Below are 16,770 nucleotides of genomic sequence, written 5' to 3' on the forward strand. Positions count from 1 at the left end.
AATGGTTTCAGCAACACGGCCCTGTCCAGGGGGAGAAGGGAAGAGTGGCCACGCACCAGCAGTGCAACAGGCGTTAGTGCTGTAATGGGCCAGCATGCTCTGCACACAGGAATAAGCTAGTAACTTTAGGCTCCTTGCCTCACACCACAGCCTTCCTTCTCTGAATGAGGTGACCTGTCGGCAGGTTCATGGTATAATACAGCACCTGCAAAACAAACGGCACAAAGCAGAGAGCCCAGATACTTCAGAGAAAATCTCCCCCCCCACCAGTTTGAGAGTCCGAGCATGGTTCAGAGTGAGCAGGTGTCTATCACAACACACAACATCACATCTGGCCCTGACTAGCCCCCTTGTTGACAGACTCAGTAGAGAGGCCAAGGAAACCGAGTCCCCCTTTCCCACTTAGTGGAAGTTTTTCAGGGCTGGGAGGTAAGGTAGACTGAAAGGCAATGGAGTGTGCACCTCCCATCAACACAACCATCTCACTTTGGACTGAAAATAAAGCTCCTGCTTTGCAGTAATGCCTCTACCCTGGGACTTTGGCTAATGGGGTACAGTTCACTCCCTTCTTTTGCATACTTAATGCCCATTCCCAGCTCAATGGCCCGTGTCTCGGAGGGCTGGCATTCCCCAGTCACTGTGAGATCTCTCTGGTGTCCAGGCTTCGAGCAGAGGGAGCTCTCATGCACACATCTTGGGGAATGGATCATGAGTGTGAGCTGTGAACTGCTCTAGATCCTGATCCCCAGGCCATATATCAGGGAGTTACTGTTCATCTGTAATGGGCCAGTTCTGCTTCTCTCTCAGGCTGGCTCCCTTCTTGCTAGTCACTCTCCACGGGGTGATTACAGTCAAGACTGGCCCTAGCCATTTTGGCAGCCAGGGCAGAAAACATTTTTGGTGCCCTCCTGCCCCGAGTGGCCAATCAGCAAGCAAAAATGGCCAGCCAATCAGAGCTGAGGAAAACAAAAAGCCAAGTTGCAGTGGGGGAGGTTTAGATTGGATATTAGGAAAAACTTTTTCACTAAGAGGGTGGTGAAACACTGGAATGCGTTACCTAGGGAGGTGGTAGAATCTCCTTCCTTAGAGGTTTTTAAGGTCAGGCTTGACAAAGCCCTGGCTGGGATGATTTAACTGGGAATTGGTCCTGCTTTGAGCAGGGGGTTGGACTAGATGACCTTCTGGGGTCCCTTCCAACCCTGATATTCTATGATTCTATGATTCTAAGTGGAATAGCAGTACTGTGCCCTGGAAGGAAGCACCTGCTCGCCTGACCCTAGAATCCGTCCTGAGTACAGTGTCTTCTGGCTCCACACGAATCCAAGAAAGGAGACCCCTGGCCATTACTGAACAATGCTGAAGAGGTCAGGGTTCTATACCATTAAAACAATGCAGCACAAGGGAGCCCTAGCATGCAAAAATCATAAGGCAGGCCCCCAAAATGATAAGATTGCTTAAAAGTCATGAGATTTAAAAATATAAATCTGGGGGTTCTTTTCTCTTCTGAGCACTTAGGGTGCACTCAGTTCACATTTTCAATATTTTCTCTGCAACCATAAATACCAGAAACTTTCATTTTTAACTAAAAGCTGTGATTCTCATGCAATCTCCATCCCAGTAGCTGGGGCTGTAAGAAAAATACCAGCTATAGGGAGACTCATCATAAAATTGTGAGAACTGGCAACACAAACTGCTAGCAGACAGAAGGTTCTAAAGAGGAAAAAAGAAATGTTTCAGCCGGGACTGAACTAGGTCAAATCAGGAAAAAGCTTTATTTGCAAAGAAAATACTGACAATTTACATAAACTTACATCCCAGTTTATATACAGTATGTATATTTTATATACAGATAGTGTCTTGAATGAAGATGCTGACTCACAACGCAGCATCACTAGGTCACTGTGCAGCTCATACAACAGTAAGACGGGCTCGGAGTTGCTGTATCTGTGACCAAAACTCCTTTACCATACTATTTTCATTAACGAGCCTGAGTGGAGGTTTACTGGAAGCAATGATTCATAAACTGTTGACTCAATTAAAGGAAATGACACATAAACCTCATCTTGTAGGTATTTGTAAAGATACGCAACAACAACAACAAAATACATGATTGCTTCCTATTGCAAACTCAAGTGGGTAGAGTGTACAATCCAGGAGCCAGAAACACTTATCTGCAGGATGATGGGGGTAATAAAAAGAAAGGGGGGAGGGACCTTGCTGCATGATGGACTGAAGTTCAGCCTTCAAAAACTAGATGGTTGACACTGCTAATTCCAAGTCACCAAAGGTTTTGTTCCTAATGCTCCCTGCAGGCACAGTCTGCTCTCAGAAGAGACAGCGGGAAGAGATGGAGGCACAGAATAATGAAACGTACTACACTGCTATTTGTTTCAACAGTGAGTGAGCTTCTGTATGCAGCAAGTGGTGTTAAGCCTGCATTCATACTTATTTGCAGCATTTCTGCATTCCAAACCGATTCAAAAGCATCTCAGTGACATGTGTAGCCTGAACACAGCACTTGTGGATAAATCCTCAGTTCAGTGGGGTGACCTTTAGACTACCATAAAATACACACTTGCTTTTCTTTGCTCTAGAAACTTGTGGCAAGGCTGCTGTGAGCTGGAGAACAGCAACAGGATTCTGTTTCGGGGCAGGAGGGGCACTAAAACTGGAAAGACCAATAAGTAGCTGGACAACTCGGGAAGCTCAGGACTAATTTTCTTCACTGTCTCTCCCAAGAGGGATAAAAGGGCAGAATTGCTGAGATGACCTGTGATGGCTCCCATGATTGTGAGAATAATTGATCCATCCAGCTTCATTTGTTCAATTCAGAATACTTATCTAAACACAAATGCTGGCACTCTTCCATCACTGCATTTTAATTTCTAGTGTTCTTTAAGAGGAACATCGCAGTCCAGTGATGACCAGGCACGATTTGTCAGTAGGAGCAGGGCTATTTAAGTCCTCAATAGGTTAAGAAGGCAACCTGCTTATCTGTGTAAGAAGGGCTCTTGGGAATAGCAAAGGCAGCAGGTCAATCATTCCAAGGTAGACAGCTCACAACTAAAGGCATCTACTGCAGATATTTGCTTCTTTTAACAATGGCCTGACTGTAGCAGCATTTCCAGTTTCTCTAAAAACTGTCTCCACAGAAAGAGTTTTGGGGGGTTTAAAACTGTATATTGTAAATCAGTAACCATTTGCTACTTTTCTGCAACTGGGGCACAGCTAGCAATAAAACGACAGTTAAGGCCCACTGGTGAGGGTGGAGGAAGTAGATTGCTACTCAAAGAGAAAGGGCTGAGACAAAAACAGGAAGGCAGCAGGGGCTGCATTTGCAGAACACAGCACCACAAACACACACCAGAATTCCCGATATGCTCGACATTTGTCCATTACCGAAGCACTCCCTTGTCTCAACCCGATTAGCAACGCGTGTCAGACTGGAAGACATCACAGTGGATGACTGAAGCAAGCCCCTATTTTCCCTAGTATCTCGTTAAACTCTCTCACAGTGCCTCTTTTCGCCCCTGGTGACTACTAGAATCTGGTCTCACACCTCTTCTGCTCAACTTCCTTTGCACCACCAGAAAATTAAACAGGGGCCCTGAGATGTCTCAGAAAGAAGCCATGCTATAACCTAGGTTAGGGGTGGGCAAACTTTTTGGCCTGAGGGCCATATCGGGGAATAGAAATTGTATGGTGAGCCATGAATGCTCACAAAATTGGGGTTAGGGTGTGGGAGGGGGGGAGGGCTCCAGTTGGGGGTGTGGATTCTGGGGTGGGGCTGGGGATGAGGGGTTTGGGGTGTAGGAAGGTGCTCCGTGCTGGGATTGAGGGGTTTGGAGAGCGGGAGGTGGATCAGGGCTGGGGGCAGGAGGTCGGGGCATGGGAAGAGGCTTGGGGTGCAGGCTCTGAGCAGGGCTTACCCTCAAGTGGCTCACAGAAGCAGTGGCATGTCCCTTCTCTGGCTCCTAGGCATGGAGCGGAACCTGACCCTTAGAGCAGGGCCATGCCAGGGCTTCCAGGAGCCGCATGGTGCAGCCCCGACCCAGCTCCCCAGCGGGAGCTTGCGGGCTGGCTTAAAACAGCTCACAGACTGGGCCGTAGTTTGCCCACGCCTGACCTAGATGAACTTACAATAAGTTAGTCATTTTAATAACGTACTCTAATACTCCATTAATGAGATTTTGCTGCTAGAGAAGCCATTGTGTTTTCATTTATAAAAAGGCTCTTTATGGCCCAATTCACACTCTCATGCCAGCAGTGAAGACAATGGAGTTAAATTCACTTATGCCAGTGATGAATTTGGCCCTCAACATACTATCAGAGTTCTTCAGGTCATTTGCTCCCCAGCCTCCTGTGCTCGATGCCATGGAACTCAAGTTACACTGAATCCATCATTTGGTCTAATGAAAAATCAGAAAAGGTGCATTTCACTAACTGAACATACAAGAAATTAAAGCTGATGAGGAAGGTGCTATTCTGTTCCTTCCGGAGTCCTTCATTGCTGTTCTATGTACATGCTAGGAGGAATGTTAGACAGAGACACATGGTGCTCCCCACAGTGAGTGCTCTGCCGTTGCACAGATGGAATATTGCTGCGTAGTGGAAGCCATATCATTCAGCTGGGAATCATGGGGCCTAGCAGAATGGGACATAAGAGCTTAACTAACTCCGTCATCCCCTTCCCTGTCATTTCACAACTTTTGCTTGTCCCTAGTCTTGTCGTTTAAGTAGACTGTATTCGAAAGTATTATTGTTAATGAGTTGGTTAACAGAGATTCCCATCACACACATTTCCCAACTTCTTTGTTAGCAGAAGAATATGTCTTTCTAATTCATTCTGAGGGAAACAAACCACTGAAAACTAGTTAAATATCCTAATGCTCATGCTAATCCAACATGTTGAGGCTGGAAAGGAGGCAGATCATATGAAGAAAAGAACAACAGGGAATTTGTGCACTTATGGCATAACTATACCCCTCTAATGAGTAGTGATGCCTGAAGTCAAAGGCTAGTTCCCCCTATGATGCATCTCTCTCATAGGAATGGCAGCCTTGGAAGGTGCTTTTCTCCTTATACAATGACATCGCTCATTATGAATGGGGAAGAATAGGAAAGCTAAGGGTACTCCAGGCTGAAGAGTATAGGTTGGAATCTTAGTTGGCCAATCCAATTACTGCCTTTGTGGTGCTGATAGAGGGTCATTTTCAAATGCCAATAGGTTATCACTGTCCTTATTGGTAAAGAGGAAGGTAGCACCAGGCTGTCTGTTTAGGATTTTCTTCCAAACTCCAGAAATTCATTTTTATTTTAATATATTGACTGAGATATCACCCTCCCATATATAATCTGTATTTTTGGGAAAAGCTCTGTTCAAAGATGGCCAGGTTTTTTTTTAAAAGGGTATGATACAGAGGAGTGAATAAAGCTCTTTCCACTTCTCCAATTCAAGTACAGGTCTTGGATTTAGATCTCACCAATCAAATGGAAATAGTAGGAAAGAGCTGCTCAGAAAGCCTGAAGAAACATAGTCTTCGAGTTTTTCCATTAGTGCCTAAAAGGTATATTTGGACTAGAATCAGTTGAGTCCAGAGAAAAGAGAAGTGGGAAGGGTGTGTATGTGTTGGACCAAAGTTTTCAGTACAGGCCTTGTTGGAAAATAGTTAACCACCACTTATTACACTGTCTTTCTGATAGAGAAGGGCAGACAAGAAACGAAAGATTCTTCACTAGTGTAGAAAAAGAATAAAGCTCCTAAAACCCAGCACATAATGCCAATAACACAGAAAAGATTTCCCTGTTTGCTTGTATATGTAAATCTTAAAAATACCCATTTCAGTGGTTGCTGCAGAGTGTGTATGTGGGTAGTCGTGTTTGCAGCATGCTGCACTATGAAGCCTGTGTAAATATTTCCTCATATGCAACATGTTACTTTTGTAAAATCACAAGTTGCTGTTGCAACACCACCACTTCCAGGAAGTGCCCATTAGAGCAACTTAAACCTCTGGGCACGTGGCAGGAGCTTAAAGTACCAGTGGCACTGAAACATCTTGTGGTCATAGCTGCCTAGAGCATTTCAATGCTGGGCTTGCAAAATGCTGAGAGTTTGTTTTACGTGGTATCATTTTATTTTGTGACTATGTTTTAATGCTCATCAAATGCTCATTGCATTTGCAGCCTGCTTCCAAGCCCTCAACCTACTTATTCTTACAGTCCAGAGGATGAATGTAAATATCGCTGAGCAGGGATCATTCTCACCTTTCACATTGCAACACCATTGCCCTAATTTAGAACTCTCCCTCATAGGTGGAGAAAACCCATAGGTTTCTTGCCCTAAGTGTGCAAAGGCAGCAGTGTATGAGTCCCTAGAGAGAACAACTCCTCAGAAAGCCTGTCTTTTCTCGCCTTCTGCTGCTGCTGCCATGGATGCTATAGCTAGTGCAACATAAAAGCAGGAAACCCATATCATTCCTACCACAAATCTTGGGTGAGGACCACAGAGCAGAATATCAGTGCAGTAATACTTGAAACACTGAGGCAAGAAAGGACATGCGAGCCTTTCTTCCTCACAATGCTTTCTCAACTGCCTTTCTAATACAAGTCTCTATGCAAATCACAGGTGACCTTGCTCTTCCTGTATCCACATAAAGAAATAAATAGCTCTGGATCAGTTTTCTTTGTGGCTGTATGATAGAACCCCCTCATATTCTTTTGAAAAGCAGCACTGTGCAGTTCTGGGAGACTCCATGTATATACCAAGTTCATCTAAGATGTTGGTGCGTCTCCTAGCCGTATGGCCCCAAAGAAAGTTGTGTGCTTGCTCATGTTGATGGAGATGTCAGCATGGACCATTTTCACTGCAATCTTCTGCCTGGCTTTGAGGAGAGAGACCCCAGCTGTGTAACAGGTGTTGAAGTTGGTCTTGCCTGTCTCAATACTCCGGGTGCACTGTAGGAATGGCTTTTCATCCACCACCACCTCATAGCTGGCAAAATCTGTGAAGTTTATGTAGTACACCTATGAAGCAGGAGGAAGAAATGGTGTTACGGAGAGGGCAGAGGTGTGTTTGTGCCCCAGGAAACCACCCACTTCTTGCTGCAAATGTGCTCATGCATGTGCACCTTTCCTCAGTTAAACACGGATCACTTCCATAGTCCCTCTATACCTACATCTACAGTGGGCTGGCTCACTCTTAGCAAGCAGCACAAACAAGACCTTTATATGCCATATCCTACAAACACAAACCATGAGGGTGAGCAAGCATGGAAGTATTTGTGAATGGAGGCAACTCCCCCAGAAGCAAAGATCTAGGTGGGAATCCGGACAGGGACCAGCACAGCTCTCTCTTTATTAAAAAGGGAACTCAAGTGCTGCTGTAAAATAAAACATATTTAAAATATGCCACTAACAGAAAACTACAACCAGACTTAACCATTACAAATAGCTTCTCCTTTTAAAAGAGCCTATTTTAAGCTCAGGTCCTCCTTCACCTATCTGCCAAGTCTAGCTTTCAGGATCTCAGAGTGCCCTGTAGCCTGCCATTAATAATGCTCTAGGATGAACTATCTGAGGTGCTTTCAAAGTCATCTGCTATTATAGGGGGTAAACAGACTCTTGAACTCAGGCCTGGGCAGGTAAATGAAAGGGGAAATGATCTTAAAATACTTGGATTGAAAGTATAATATTAATAGATCTGCTATTTTTAAATCCACCCAGCGATTCTGTTACTGATTCAGGACATTTATGTTTTAACCTTGTTTTATTTTCCTGCAAAAGATGTTCCACACCCTTTAAAACATTGATACTGAAGAACTGAAGGACGTATGGTAGAAGTCTGTATGGGGAGTGGTAATCTCAGAGGACAATGGCAGGGCTCATGCATCTGATGAGGGGAAGCCAGTCATCCTGGAGGCAATGGGTATTTGTTAGGTTTCCATAGTCTGTGGACTTTCACTGAGTTGAATCCCATCCTGCTGATGCATGGCTGAAAGGAAATCTCATCACTGCACAGACACTGCCCAATAGAAGCTCACCTCCACCGCACTGCTAGCATATTGTCCCAAACAAAGAAAAGTTAGCTCTACTTTTTCCTTAACAGATTTCACAGGACAAAGTCTTCAGCGCTGAAATGCTGTTGCCAGCAATTGTCAGCGTGAGTTTAAGGGAACAATTTTACTCCAATTTGCAGCCTATATATTGGTGCACAGCTCCATGGAAGAGACTCTGATTAACTCATGTTTGGAGTCTGCACTGCCTCCCTTGGAACTGTTACTTACATACAGACAAGTCATACGAAGATGCAGCTGATACTATAAATCTGGAGTAAAGCTATTTTAATTATGGAGCCTCATGGAAGCCCTTTTGCCAACTGCAGAGTTTCTAAAATCTGTTTCAGTGTCGATACAGCTTTTCTCTGCAGAGGTCAATGGAGATACTATGGAGGGACTGGATGAAGTTTAGAAGCTCTGCAGCTGCCTCATTTCCTATGGAGTTCAGAAGCTCCAGGACATGGGGTTATCAGGATATTGAGACATCCCAATTAAACAATCCTTCTCCTGAATAACACTTGGGTGGAGGAAACAGTTCTCTGGGAGATGCCATGTTAAGAAGTGTACTGAATAATCATCATCACCATCATCTATTTACACAGCACTTTGCATCCTGGAGGATTCCAAAGCCCTTTACAGACTACATACATACACTGCACCCATCTCTGGAGTGAACTGCAGCAGCTGTTTTACAGCACACAGCCATGCTACACAATGATTTTGGAAGAGTATTGTATCCATTTAAAACCACAAGAGGAATTTTGGAGGGAGAATGGAATTACCTAACTTGGAATTTGGCCATGACACCAGGGTTAATAGTCCTACATTTATAAACGGTGACATGGGATCTTAAATGATCATGAGTAGTCAGGACTTTGGTTTTATCTCTCTCTTAAAAGACAGCACCTCCAGCAGCAAAGTGACCTCTAGCTTCCTTCTGGGCTTGTTGTTCAGTACTGACTTGGAATGTGAGTAACTGCACAATAGAATGTATGGAGAAAAAAACAGCAGGATTCATGGCATATGGAATTTTGTATTGAGTCTGCACGTAGGCTCAGTAACTAATGCCTTATAGCTTGTATTACGGTATAATACATGACCTTGCACTCCCCGAAATTTATCGTCCTCTTCCTCTACTCACATCCTAGAACATGAAATGGTTCAGAGCACATACAAGTTCCTGGCCTTTGCTGGCTCTCTGGAGCCCCCTTGTGGTTCATGCAAGGCTTTTCATTTTGAATACAGGAATAGGAGTTAGGCCTAGGACCGTACTCACTTCTACCTGACTATAGATGAAGTATGTGCCGTCCACCAATACCTCCAGCTCCCCACTGCGTGCATGCAGCTTAAACACCTTGGGGTTCATAATGATGCGAGACCAGTCATTGAGCACTCCACCTGAAAGATCTCAGTATGAGAAAATGGCAGTCACTCAGTACCCGTCAGAATGAAAAGCGCAGTAGCAACACAAACACAATTACAGATATCTTACATATAAAATAAATATATTAAAAGAATACTAAAGTTTCAAAGTCAAGCACTCAAAGATAGGAAATGCCAGAATTAAGGATGCCAGTAGATTAATTCAGCCCCCTTCTGTGTCAGCCTTATGATACTCTCTTTAATTTCATGTTATACTATTTCTTCCACAAGCACCCTGCCTCATTCAGTGTAACAGGGGGATGGTGCTCACTGAATGGTAGATATTCAATATTTCTTTTCAGTATATGGCCCTAGGCCTCATTTACTGCACACCATTCACAGTCTGGACTGAATGCAGAATGATTATTTCCTCCTGGGTGTGTCTGTGGAACGCTCACCGTAATCTGAGCGCTTCACAAACATTAATGAATTTATTCTGACAACACTCCTATGAGGAGAGGTGCTATTATTATCCCCATTTTAGAGGGAGGAAACTGAGGCACAGAGAGAATAAAGCCAAAATTGTCAAATGTCCACTAATTTTGGGTCCCCAACTTGAGACATCTAAGGCCTGATTTTTCAGAGTACTTCTCATTTACATAGCACTTTATGTATTCAAAGAACAGCTCCCATTGACTTCAACTGCAGTTCTGAGAATTCTGCACTTCTGTAACTCAGGCTCCAGGTGTCTCATGTTGGGCACCTGGAGAATAACGGAACACACAATTAATGGCCTCCTGTAAGAAGTTTGGTATAAGTGACTTACTTAGCATCACATAGGAACTCTGTGGCAGAGACAGGTAGAATTCTATTCTGCAGGGCAGCATTCAACTGCCTTTACCATGAGCCCATCTTATCTCTTCCTGCAACCCCCTGCCTCATTCCTTGCAGAATTTCCAACTTCTTCAACAAATGAGGCAAAGTCCTACAGATAACAGCCTAATTCACTACACAACCCTGATTCATCCCAGAGGAGGTACATCCTATGCACTGAATGAAATGAGGTCATGTGGGAAGAACAGTATGTGATCCTGTAACTAAAGGCTGTCTCAAAAATGCATATGCACAAGGGGGTCAAATTAAGTTTGCACAGGCAACCTTGATTCTGGCATTTCGTAACTTTTGAATGCTTGAATTTGCAACCTTAACATTCTTTTAACACGGTTTTCTTTGTATGTACTTATCTAGATTTAAAATAATAAAAATAAGAACAAAAATTTCATCATATGGTACTATACTGACTAACACTTGAGTCTTTAATGAGGCTGGAACCTTTAGATCCACAACACAGACCTCTACCACTAGACCTAATGGAGTAATTGGTAGTAGTAGTAGGCTGTTATCCTCTATATGAGCCAGCCGCTAGAGTGGGATGAGACACACACTTTGCTGGTTCTTTTCACAGCTATTTGCTGCCAGCAGGGGATTGCTGGCATCCACAAATACGGTTTTGATTTAAAGGCTCTGTGGGGGAATGTGTTCTAGTGGTTATAGATGGTTCCACCCAGTTCTCCCATGCCTAATTCTTTTGTCCCAGTTTATCTCTGCTCCTATCCCCTCCCCACCAAACCTGCCTTTTCCCTCTTCTCCTGTCTACATTCAAGTCAGGGTGTTTCTTCCTTCTCCTCAAGGTTGCTTGGGTGGCAGCAGGGGAACCTTTGAGAATGCAGCAGTGAGTCTACTTTGCTCTCACTTTTGGTGCCAGGCACATTAGCCTCCAGAAGATGGGAGGAACAATTGCAGGATAATTCTTATTCATAAGTTCTGTGGGAATGGAACATGCTCACTGTGGTTGCCATGGAGCTCTATGGTGATGGAGCATGCTCAGTACAGATGGAATGTTCAGAGAATTTTACTGCCAAATGTACATACTTCTACTGAGCATGTGCAAACAGTAATTTTCAAAGGCTTATAATTTGGTGAAATTTGGATGCACCAAAGGGGATCTCTCTCAACCTGTGGGTGACCCGCTTGCCATATTTCACATCCCTGCTTGAAAGCAGGAACCTCTCAATGAAAGTTGTAAACATTAAAAAAAGAAAACCACCACCACAGGCAAAACAATGTGTTTGCCCGTAATATAATTATCAGAAATAGCTGTAACATTTCTCTGAAACTTCAGAAAAAATTCAGCCTGAGATAGACACTTGGCATGAGAAATTTTAGCACCAATGGTTAAAGTTTGGCAATGTTATAAAGCAATGAAAATACGCTCTTTCAATGGATAGCATGGGGCAGCCTTAACTATAAACATTGCTATATTAGCTACGAGACAGTAAGGGGCACCCACTTCCCCCCTCCCTCCTCACTCCCTCTCCTGCAGCCCTCGGAGCACTCTGCAGCAGCCTCCTGTGTGTGAATGGAGAGCATGCTGAGCTGTAGCTGCTCTGTGTCTCCTCAGTTGGCCTTGCTTAAATTTATCTCTGTACGAGATGACTGGCAGACTGCTAATGTCATGCTGATTTTTTTTTAAAGGCTCCAGAGGTGATCCTGGCAATTGCAGGCCAGGAAGTCTAAATTTAGTACCAGGCAAACTAGTTTAAACTACAATAAAGAACAGAATTATCAGGCACATGGATGAACGCGATTTGTTGGGGAAGAGTCAACAACACGGCCTTTGGGAAATCATGCCTTATAGATCAATAGAATTCTTTGATGGTGTCAACAAACATGTGGACAAGGGCGATCCAGTGGATATGGTGTACCTGGACTTTCAGAAAGCCTTTGACAAGGTCCCTCACCAAAGGCTCTTAAGCCAAGTAAGGAGTCATGGGAGAAGAGGGAAGGTGCTTTCATGGATCAGTAACAGGTTAACAGACAGGAAACAAAACATAGGATTAAATGTTCAGTTTTCACAGTGGAGAGAGGTAAATAGCGGGGACTCCCAAAGATCTGTACTGGGACCAGTGCTGTACAACACAGTCACAGATGAGCTGGAAAAAGGGGTAAACAGTGAGGTGGCAAAATTTGCAGATGATACAAAATTACTCAAGATAGCTAAATTCAAAGCAGACTGCAAAGAGTTACAAAGGGATCTCACAAAACCGGGTAACTGGGCAACAAAACGCCAGATGAAATTCAGTGTTGATAAATGCAAAGTAATGCACACCAGAAAACATAATCCCAACTATACATACAAAATGATGGGGTCTAAATTAGCTGTTACCACTCAAGAAAGATCTTGGAGTAATTGTGGACTGCGCTCTGAAAGTATTTACTCAATGTGCAGCAGCAGTCAAAAAACCTAATAAAATTTCAGGAACCATTAGGAAAAGGAAACACAGAAAATATCATAATGCCAGTCTATAAATCCATGGTACGCTCATGCTTTAATACTGAATGAAGTTCTAGTTGCCTCATTTCAAAAGAGATATTAGAATTGGAAAAAGTACAGAGAAAGGCAACAAAAATCATTAGGGGTATGGAACAGATTAAAATGACTGGGATTAATCATCCTGGAAAAGAAATGACTGAGAGGGAATATGATAGAGGTCTATAAAATCAAGACTGGTGTGGAGAAAGTAAATAAGGAAATATTATTTACTTTTTCTCATAACACAAGAACTTGGGTCACCCAATGAAGTTAATAGGCAGCAGGTTTAAAACAAACAAAAGGAAGTATTTCTTTACACAATGCACAGTCAACCTGTGGAATTTATTGCCAGGGCATGTTGTGAAGGCCAAAAGTATAACTGGGTTCAAAACAGACTTAGATAAATTCATGGATGATAGGTTCATCAATGGCTATTAGCCAAGATGGTCAGAGATACACCCCATAGTCTGGGTATCCCTAAGCCTCTGATTGCTAGAAGCTGGGATTGGATGACAGGGGATGGATCACTCAATAAATTGCCCTGTTCTGTTCACTGCCTCTGAAGCATCTGGCACTAGCCATTGTTGGAAGACAGGATATTGGGCTAGATGGACCATTCGTCTGACCCAGGATGGACATTCTTATGTTCTTATGAGTGTCTTGGGATACTACATAGGAAATATGATAAATGTTCCAGTGACTTGGCTTGGGTCCAGGCAGGGGAGCACTTCTCACAGAATTTCTCCCCTTCCAACATAACCACAGGAGTTGAACCACGGGGAGAAAGGAGGCATCTGATGAATCTTGTGACCCTCCTATGGGCAGAGAGAAAAGAAACCTTTATGTAAATTGGAGAGGGACATAAGATCAGTTTTGATGGGGGAAGTGAGCATAAGCTCAATTTTACTGCAAGATCAAAATTACTGGAGGGAACAGCAACACATAGAGGATCAATTTTACTAGCAGAGGAGAACACAAGGTCAAATTTGCTGAGGATGAGTAGAGGGAGAAAGGGTCAATTTGTGAGGTGATTTGATGAAAAAAGATTTAGTAAGTTTGGGGGAAGAAAAGAACATCAACTAGTTGGATGGGAGGATCATCTGGCTGAGGGGTGGGTACTTAGGATAAATGGAGCTGGATTGATGTGCTTGATAGATTGGAGGTCAGAGATTTGGGGAGGCTGAGGAGAAAGTGAAGAGTGTGAGTAGAGATTTGATTTGGAGTCTAGGGGGTTAGAAGAGTAGAAAAGTCCATTGACTGGAAACTTTGGGAAGGGAACAGAGAATTGATAGGGACAGAGAATGTATTGATGGACTGGGAGCTACAGAATGGAGTAGGGTACTAGTGGACAGAGGATGGATTGCTGAAAAATGGAGGTAGGCATAGGACACATTCAGGACTGAAGGGAGGGCAGAAGATAGACTGGGGAAGAGGACTCGTCGTTCTGTGGAGGGGAGAATGGGTTCAGTTGGTTTGAGGAGGCAGATAATCTATTTGGAGGTCAGCAAGTGGGCAGAGGATGGACTGGGACAGAGAATTATTTGGAGAGACTTGTGTGTTTTAGGATAGTGGAGAAAAGGATGGATGAGGCATAAAAGACAGTTGGATTGATGAGACTGGGGGCAGCAGAAAGTCTTACTGTCACTTAGGGAGGCTAACAGAGGACCATATTGAGAAGACCATGAGCTGAACTAGTGTCTCATACTATGTGGTATATTGCATAGAAAGCCCAGCTATGAAATTGAGGGTGCAGGATGGGACCCTTTTAGTGGTTGACAATCTCTTGTCATTCTTACCATTCTTTACTTGAATTGCTGACCCTTGGCCCTGGAGATGAACCACAGCTGGCTGCAAATAAGAGTACAGCAAGTTAAAATTATCCAGATGCACTGATTTATTCTACTAAATAACCTTATTTATCTCTCTGTGGAACTGATGATCAGGACATAAAGTTCAAAGTAGTCATTGCAGACCTCCAGAATATTGCTGGCTGGGCAGATGCTGTGGTCACCTTCTCAAAACAAAACAGGGCTCAACTAGACAAGAGGACTTATTATTATTTTCTTTATGTCAATGTGGATTTGAGTGCATTCATTTGTATTTAAAGAGTACAATTCATAAAGTCTTTTCCATTTGAAACTCCTTGTACATCAGGAATGTTTTCTGTAAATGATGAAGTGGGCTAGAATAAACCAATGCCAAGAATTTTTTAAGGTATTTTAAGAAGATGAGAAAAGGTAGCAAACTTCAGTAAGCAGCAAATCCAGTGCTTCCTCTGCCATTTCCAATAGTAAAGGTGATTCTGGTAATTTCTTTTGGTATTTATGTGAGTGTAACAACCATTTAGCACAAGATGTTCATTTATATAGGAAAGTTACCACAAAATGGACGTTTAGAAAATGTTCCCTTGTAAAATAAAAAAAAAAAAAAAATATCTAGCCAACTCAACTGACATTTCCCCCTAAGACAGAGTCAACCAACCTGTGTCTCCCTGGAGCCAGCTTTGTCTGTCGCACCTGCAAAATATAATATCCACAAAATCATGATGGCACTTGAGAAACTTCTGCAAAACCAGATGTAACAAATCTCCTGCCTACTGAGTAAAAAACAGGGGTTTTCCTCAGAGGACCAGATCTTAGGTGGGAAAGAAGAAACACAATGAGTGACATTGAGCTTAACAATTAGCAGGTCTCTAAACTGGAAATGCTGCATTCCATCTTTCTTCTTGGTTTGCAATTTTAACTGACACATTAGGAGTCCCCAAACTTTATTCAACCTGTTTTCATTAAATAGAACAAATTGCAGCAACCCTCATCTTGATTATGGAGGTACATCCTCCAAAGACTACGGGTTCCACACTGCAATGCTCCAGCTCATTCTGAGAGCCAGACCACACAATGGGACCTGTTATCTTTGTGACACAGATCTCTTTAATAAAAATAAGGGTAGCTGTGGACTGCACTATAGAACTAAGGATTGCAAGTTGCCTATAAGCTGCATTTTGGCCACTCCTGGTATATTGACTGAAAGCCAGACAGTTTTCTCTGAAAGCCCCATGAGGGAAAGGGTAATAAACCTTGCCTGTCTTCAGGAAGGAAGTTTCAGTGTCCTGTTATCTAAGAAGATGAATTAAAACAATATATATGGAGTGTGACGTGAAAATGGGAAGTGCAGGAAAAAATATTTTCATGTGAACCAGGTGAAAGGCAAACAGATTTGCTGCTTGTGACTACTTTGAGACAAACCTAACAAGTGTCTCAGGAGCTTTTCTGATCCAGTCATGTCCTTCCCAATGGTTTACCACATCAGGTATGTGGATTAAGACAGATTAGCTTGTTGACCAAGATTACAAGCAGGGCAGCCTCAAACCAATCCATCTGACAACACATACATAGGGAGTTACAGCTGATTGTAGACTTCAGTACCAATGAAATTCAGTTCACTGGAGATTAATGGGAACAAATATTTTGACATCTTCAGAGAGAATGCTTAGAAATCTGCAAAGTGCTTTACAGACAAAAATGAAGCCTCAGCGGTCTGTGCGAGGTAGACAAGTATAACACCCATTTTACAAATTGAGAAACTGAGGCAAAGAGAAAGGAAATGACTTAAGACCTTACAGGGAATTGAAGTAACAGTACCCAGTTTTTCAGTCCCATGCTTCAACCCCTAGACAATGCTTCTTCTCAAAGAAGAAGTAACTGATAACACACAGCTATACGTAGATATTAACCTAGTTTCCTTTGGCTGCTCTGTTTAGCCAGAGTGCTAGTCCTGTAGCAGGTCATGTCAGGATACCAGCTCCTGGTAGTTCACTGCTTCTCTCACCCAGTGAAATGACTATGGATGGGGAATTTAAGTAGCATCTTTTTCTTGCAAATAGAACAAATGTGAACAGTATAGCACCTACAGCAAACCAGAACAACCACATGATCCTCTTGCCTTCGCTGTTTGTTATCACTCACTGTGTTATTTGGAAAC

The 16,770-nt window shown here is 43.1% G+C and overlaps 1 protein-coding gene across 3 annotated transcripts in view; it reads right to left on the minus strand.

Moving 5' to 3' along the window:
- Positions 1 to 1,749: 1,749 nt before the first annotated feature.
- EDA (ectodysplasin A) overlaps positions 1,750 to 16,770 on the minus strand; it is a 187,691-nt gene continuing 172,670 nt past the window's right edge. For 2 of the 3 annotated variants that reach the window (XM_073360976.1, XM_073360977.1), the window contains exons 6-9: positions 15,271 to 15,305; positions 14,586 to 14,637; positions 9,331 to 9,461; positions 1,750 to 7,023 (exon numbers count right to left, since the gene is read on the minus strand). In XM_073360976.1, the coding sequence (XP_073217077.1) occupies positions 6,772 to 7,023; positions 9,331 to 9,461; positions 14,586 to 14,637; positions 15,271 to 15,305 (470 nt within the window). In that variant the 3' untranslated portion in view covers positions 1,750 to 6,771. The remainder of the gene's footprint in view (positions 7,024 to 9,330; positions 9,462 to 14,585; positions 14,638 to 15,270; positions 15,306 to 16,770) is intronic. The other variant, XM_073360978.1, reaches the window with a different exon arrangement.

The sequence above is a fragment of the Lepidochelys kempii genome, chromosome 9 (assembly GCF_965140265.1).
Source record: "Lepidochelys kempii isolate rLepKem1 chromosome 9, rLepKem1.hap2, whole genome shotgun sequence".
Classification (NCBI taxonomy): Eukaryota; Metazoa; Chordata; order Testudines; family Cheloniidae; genus Lepidochelys; species Lepidochelys kempii.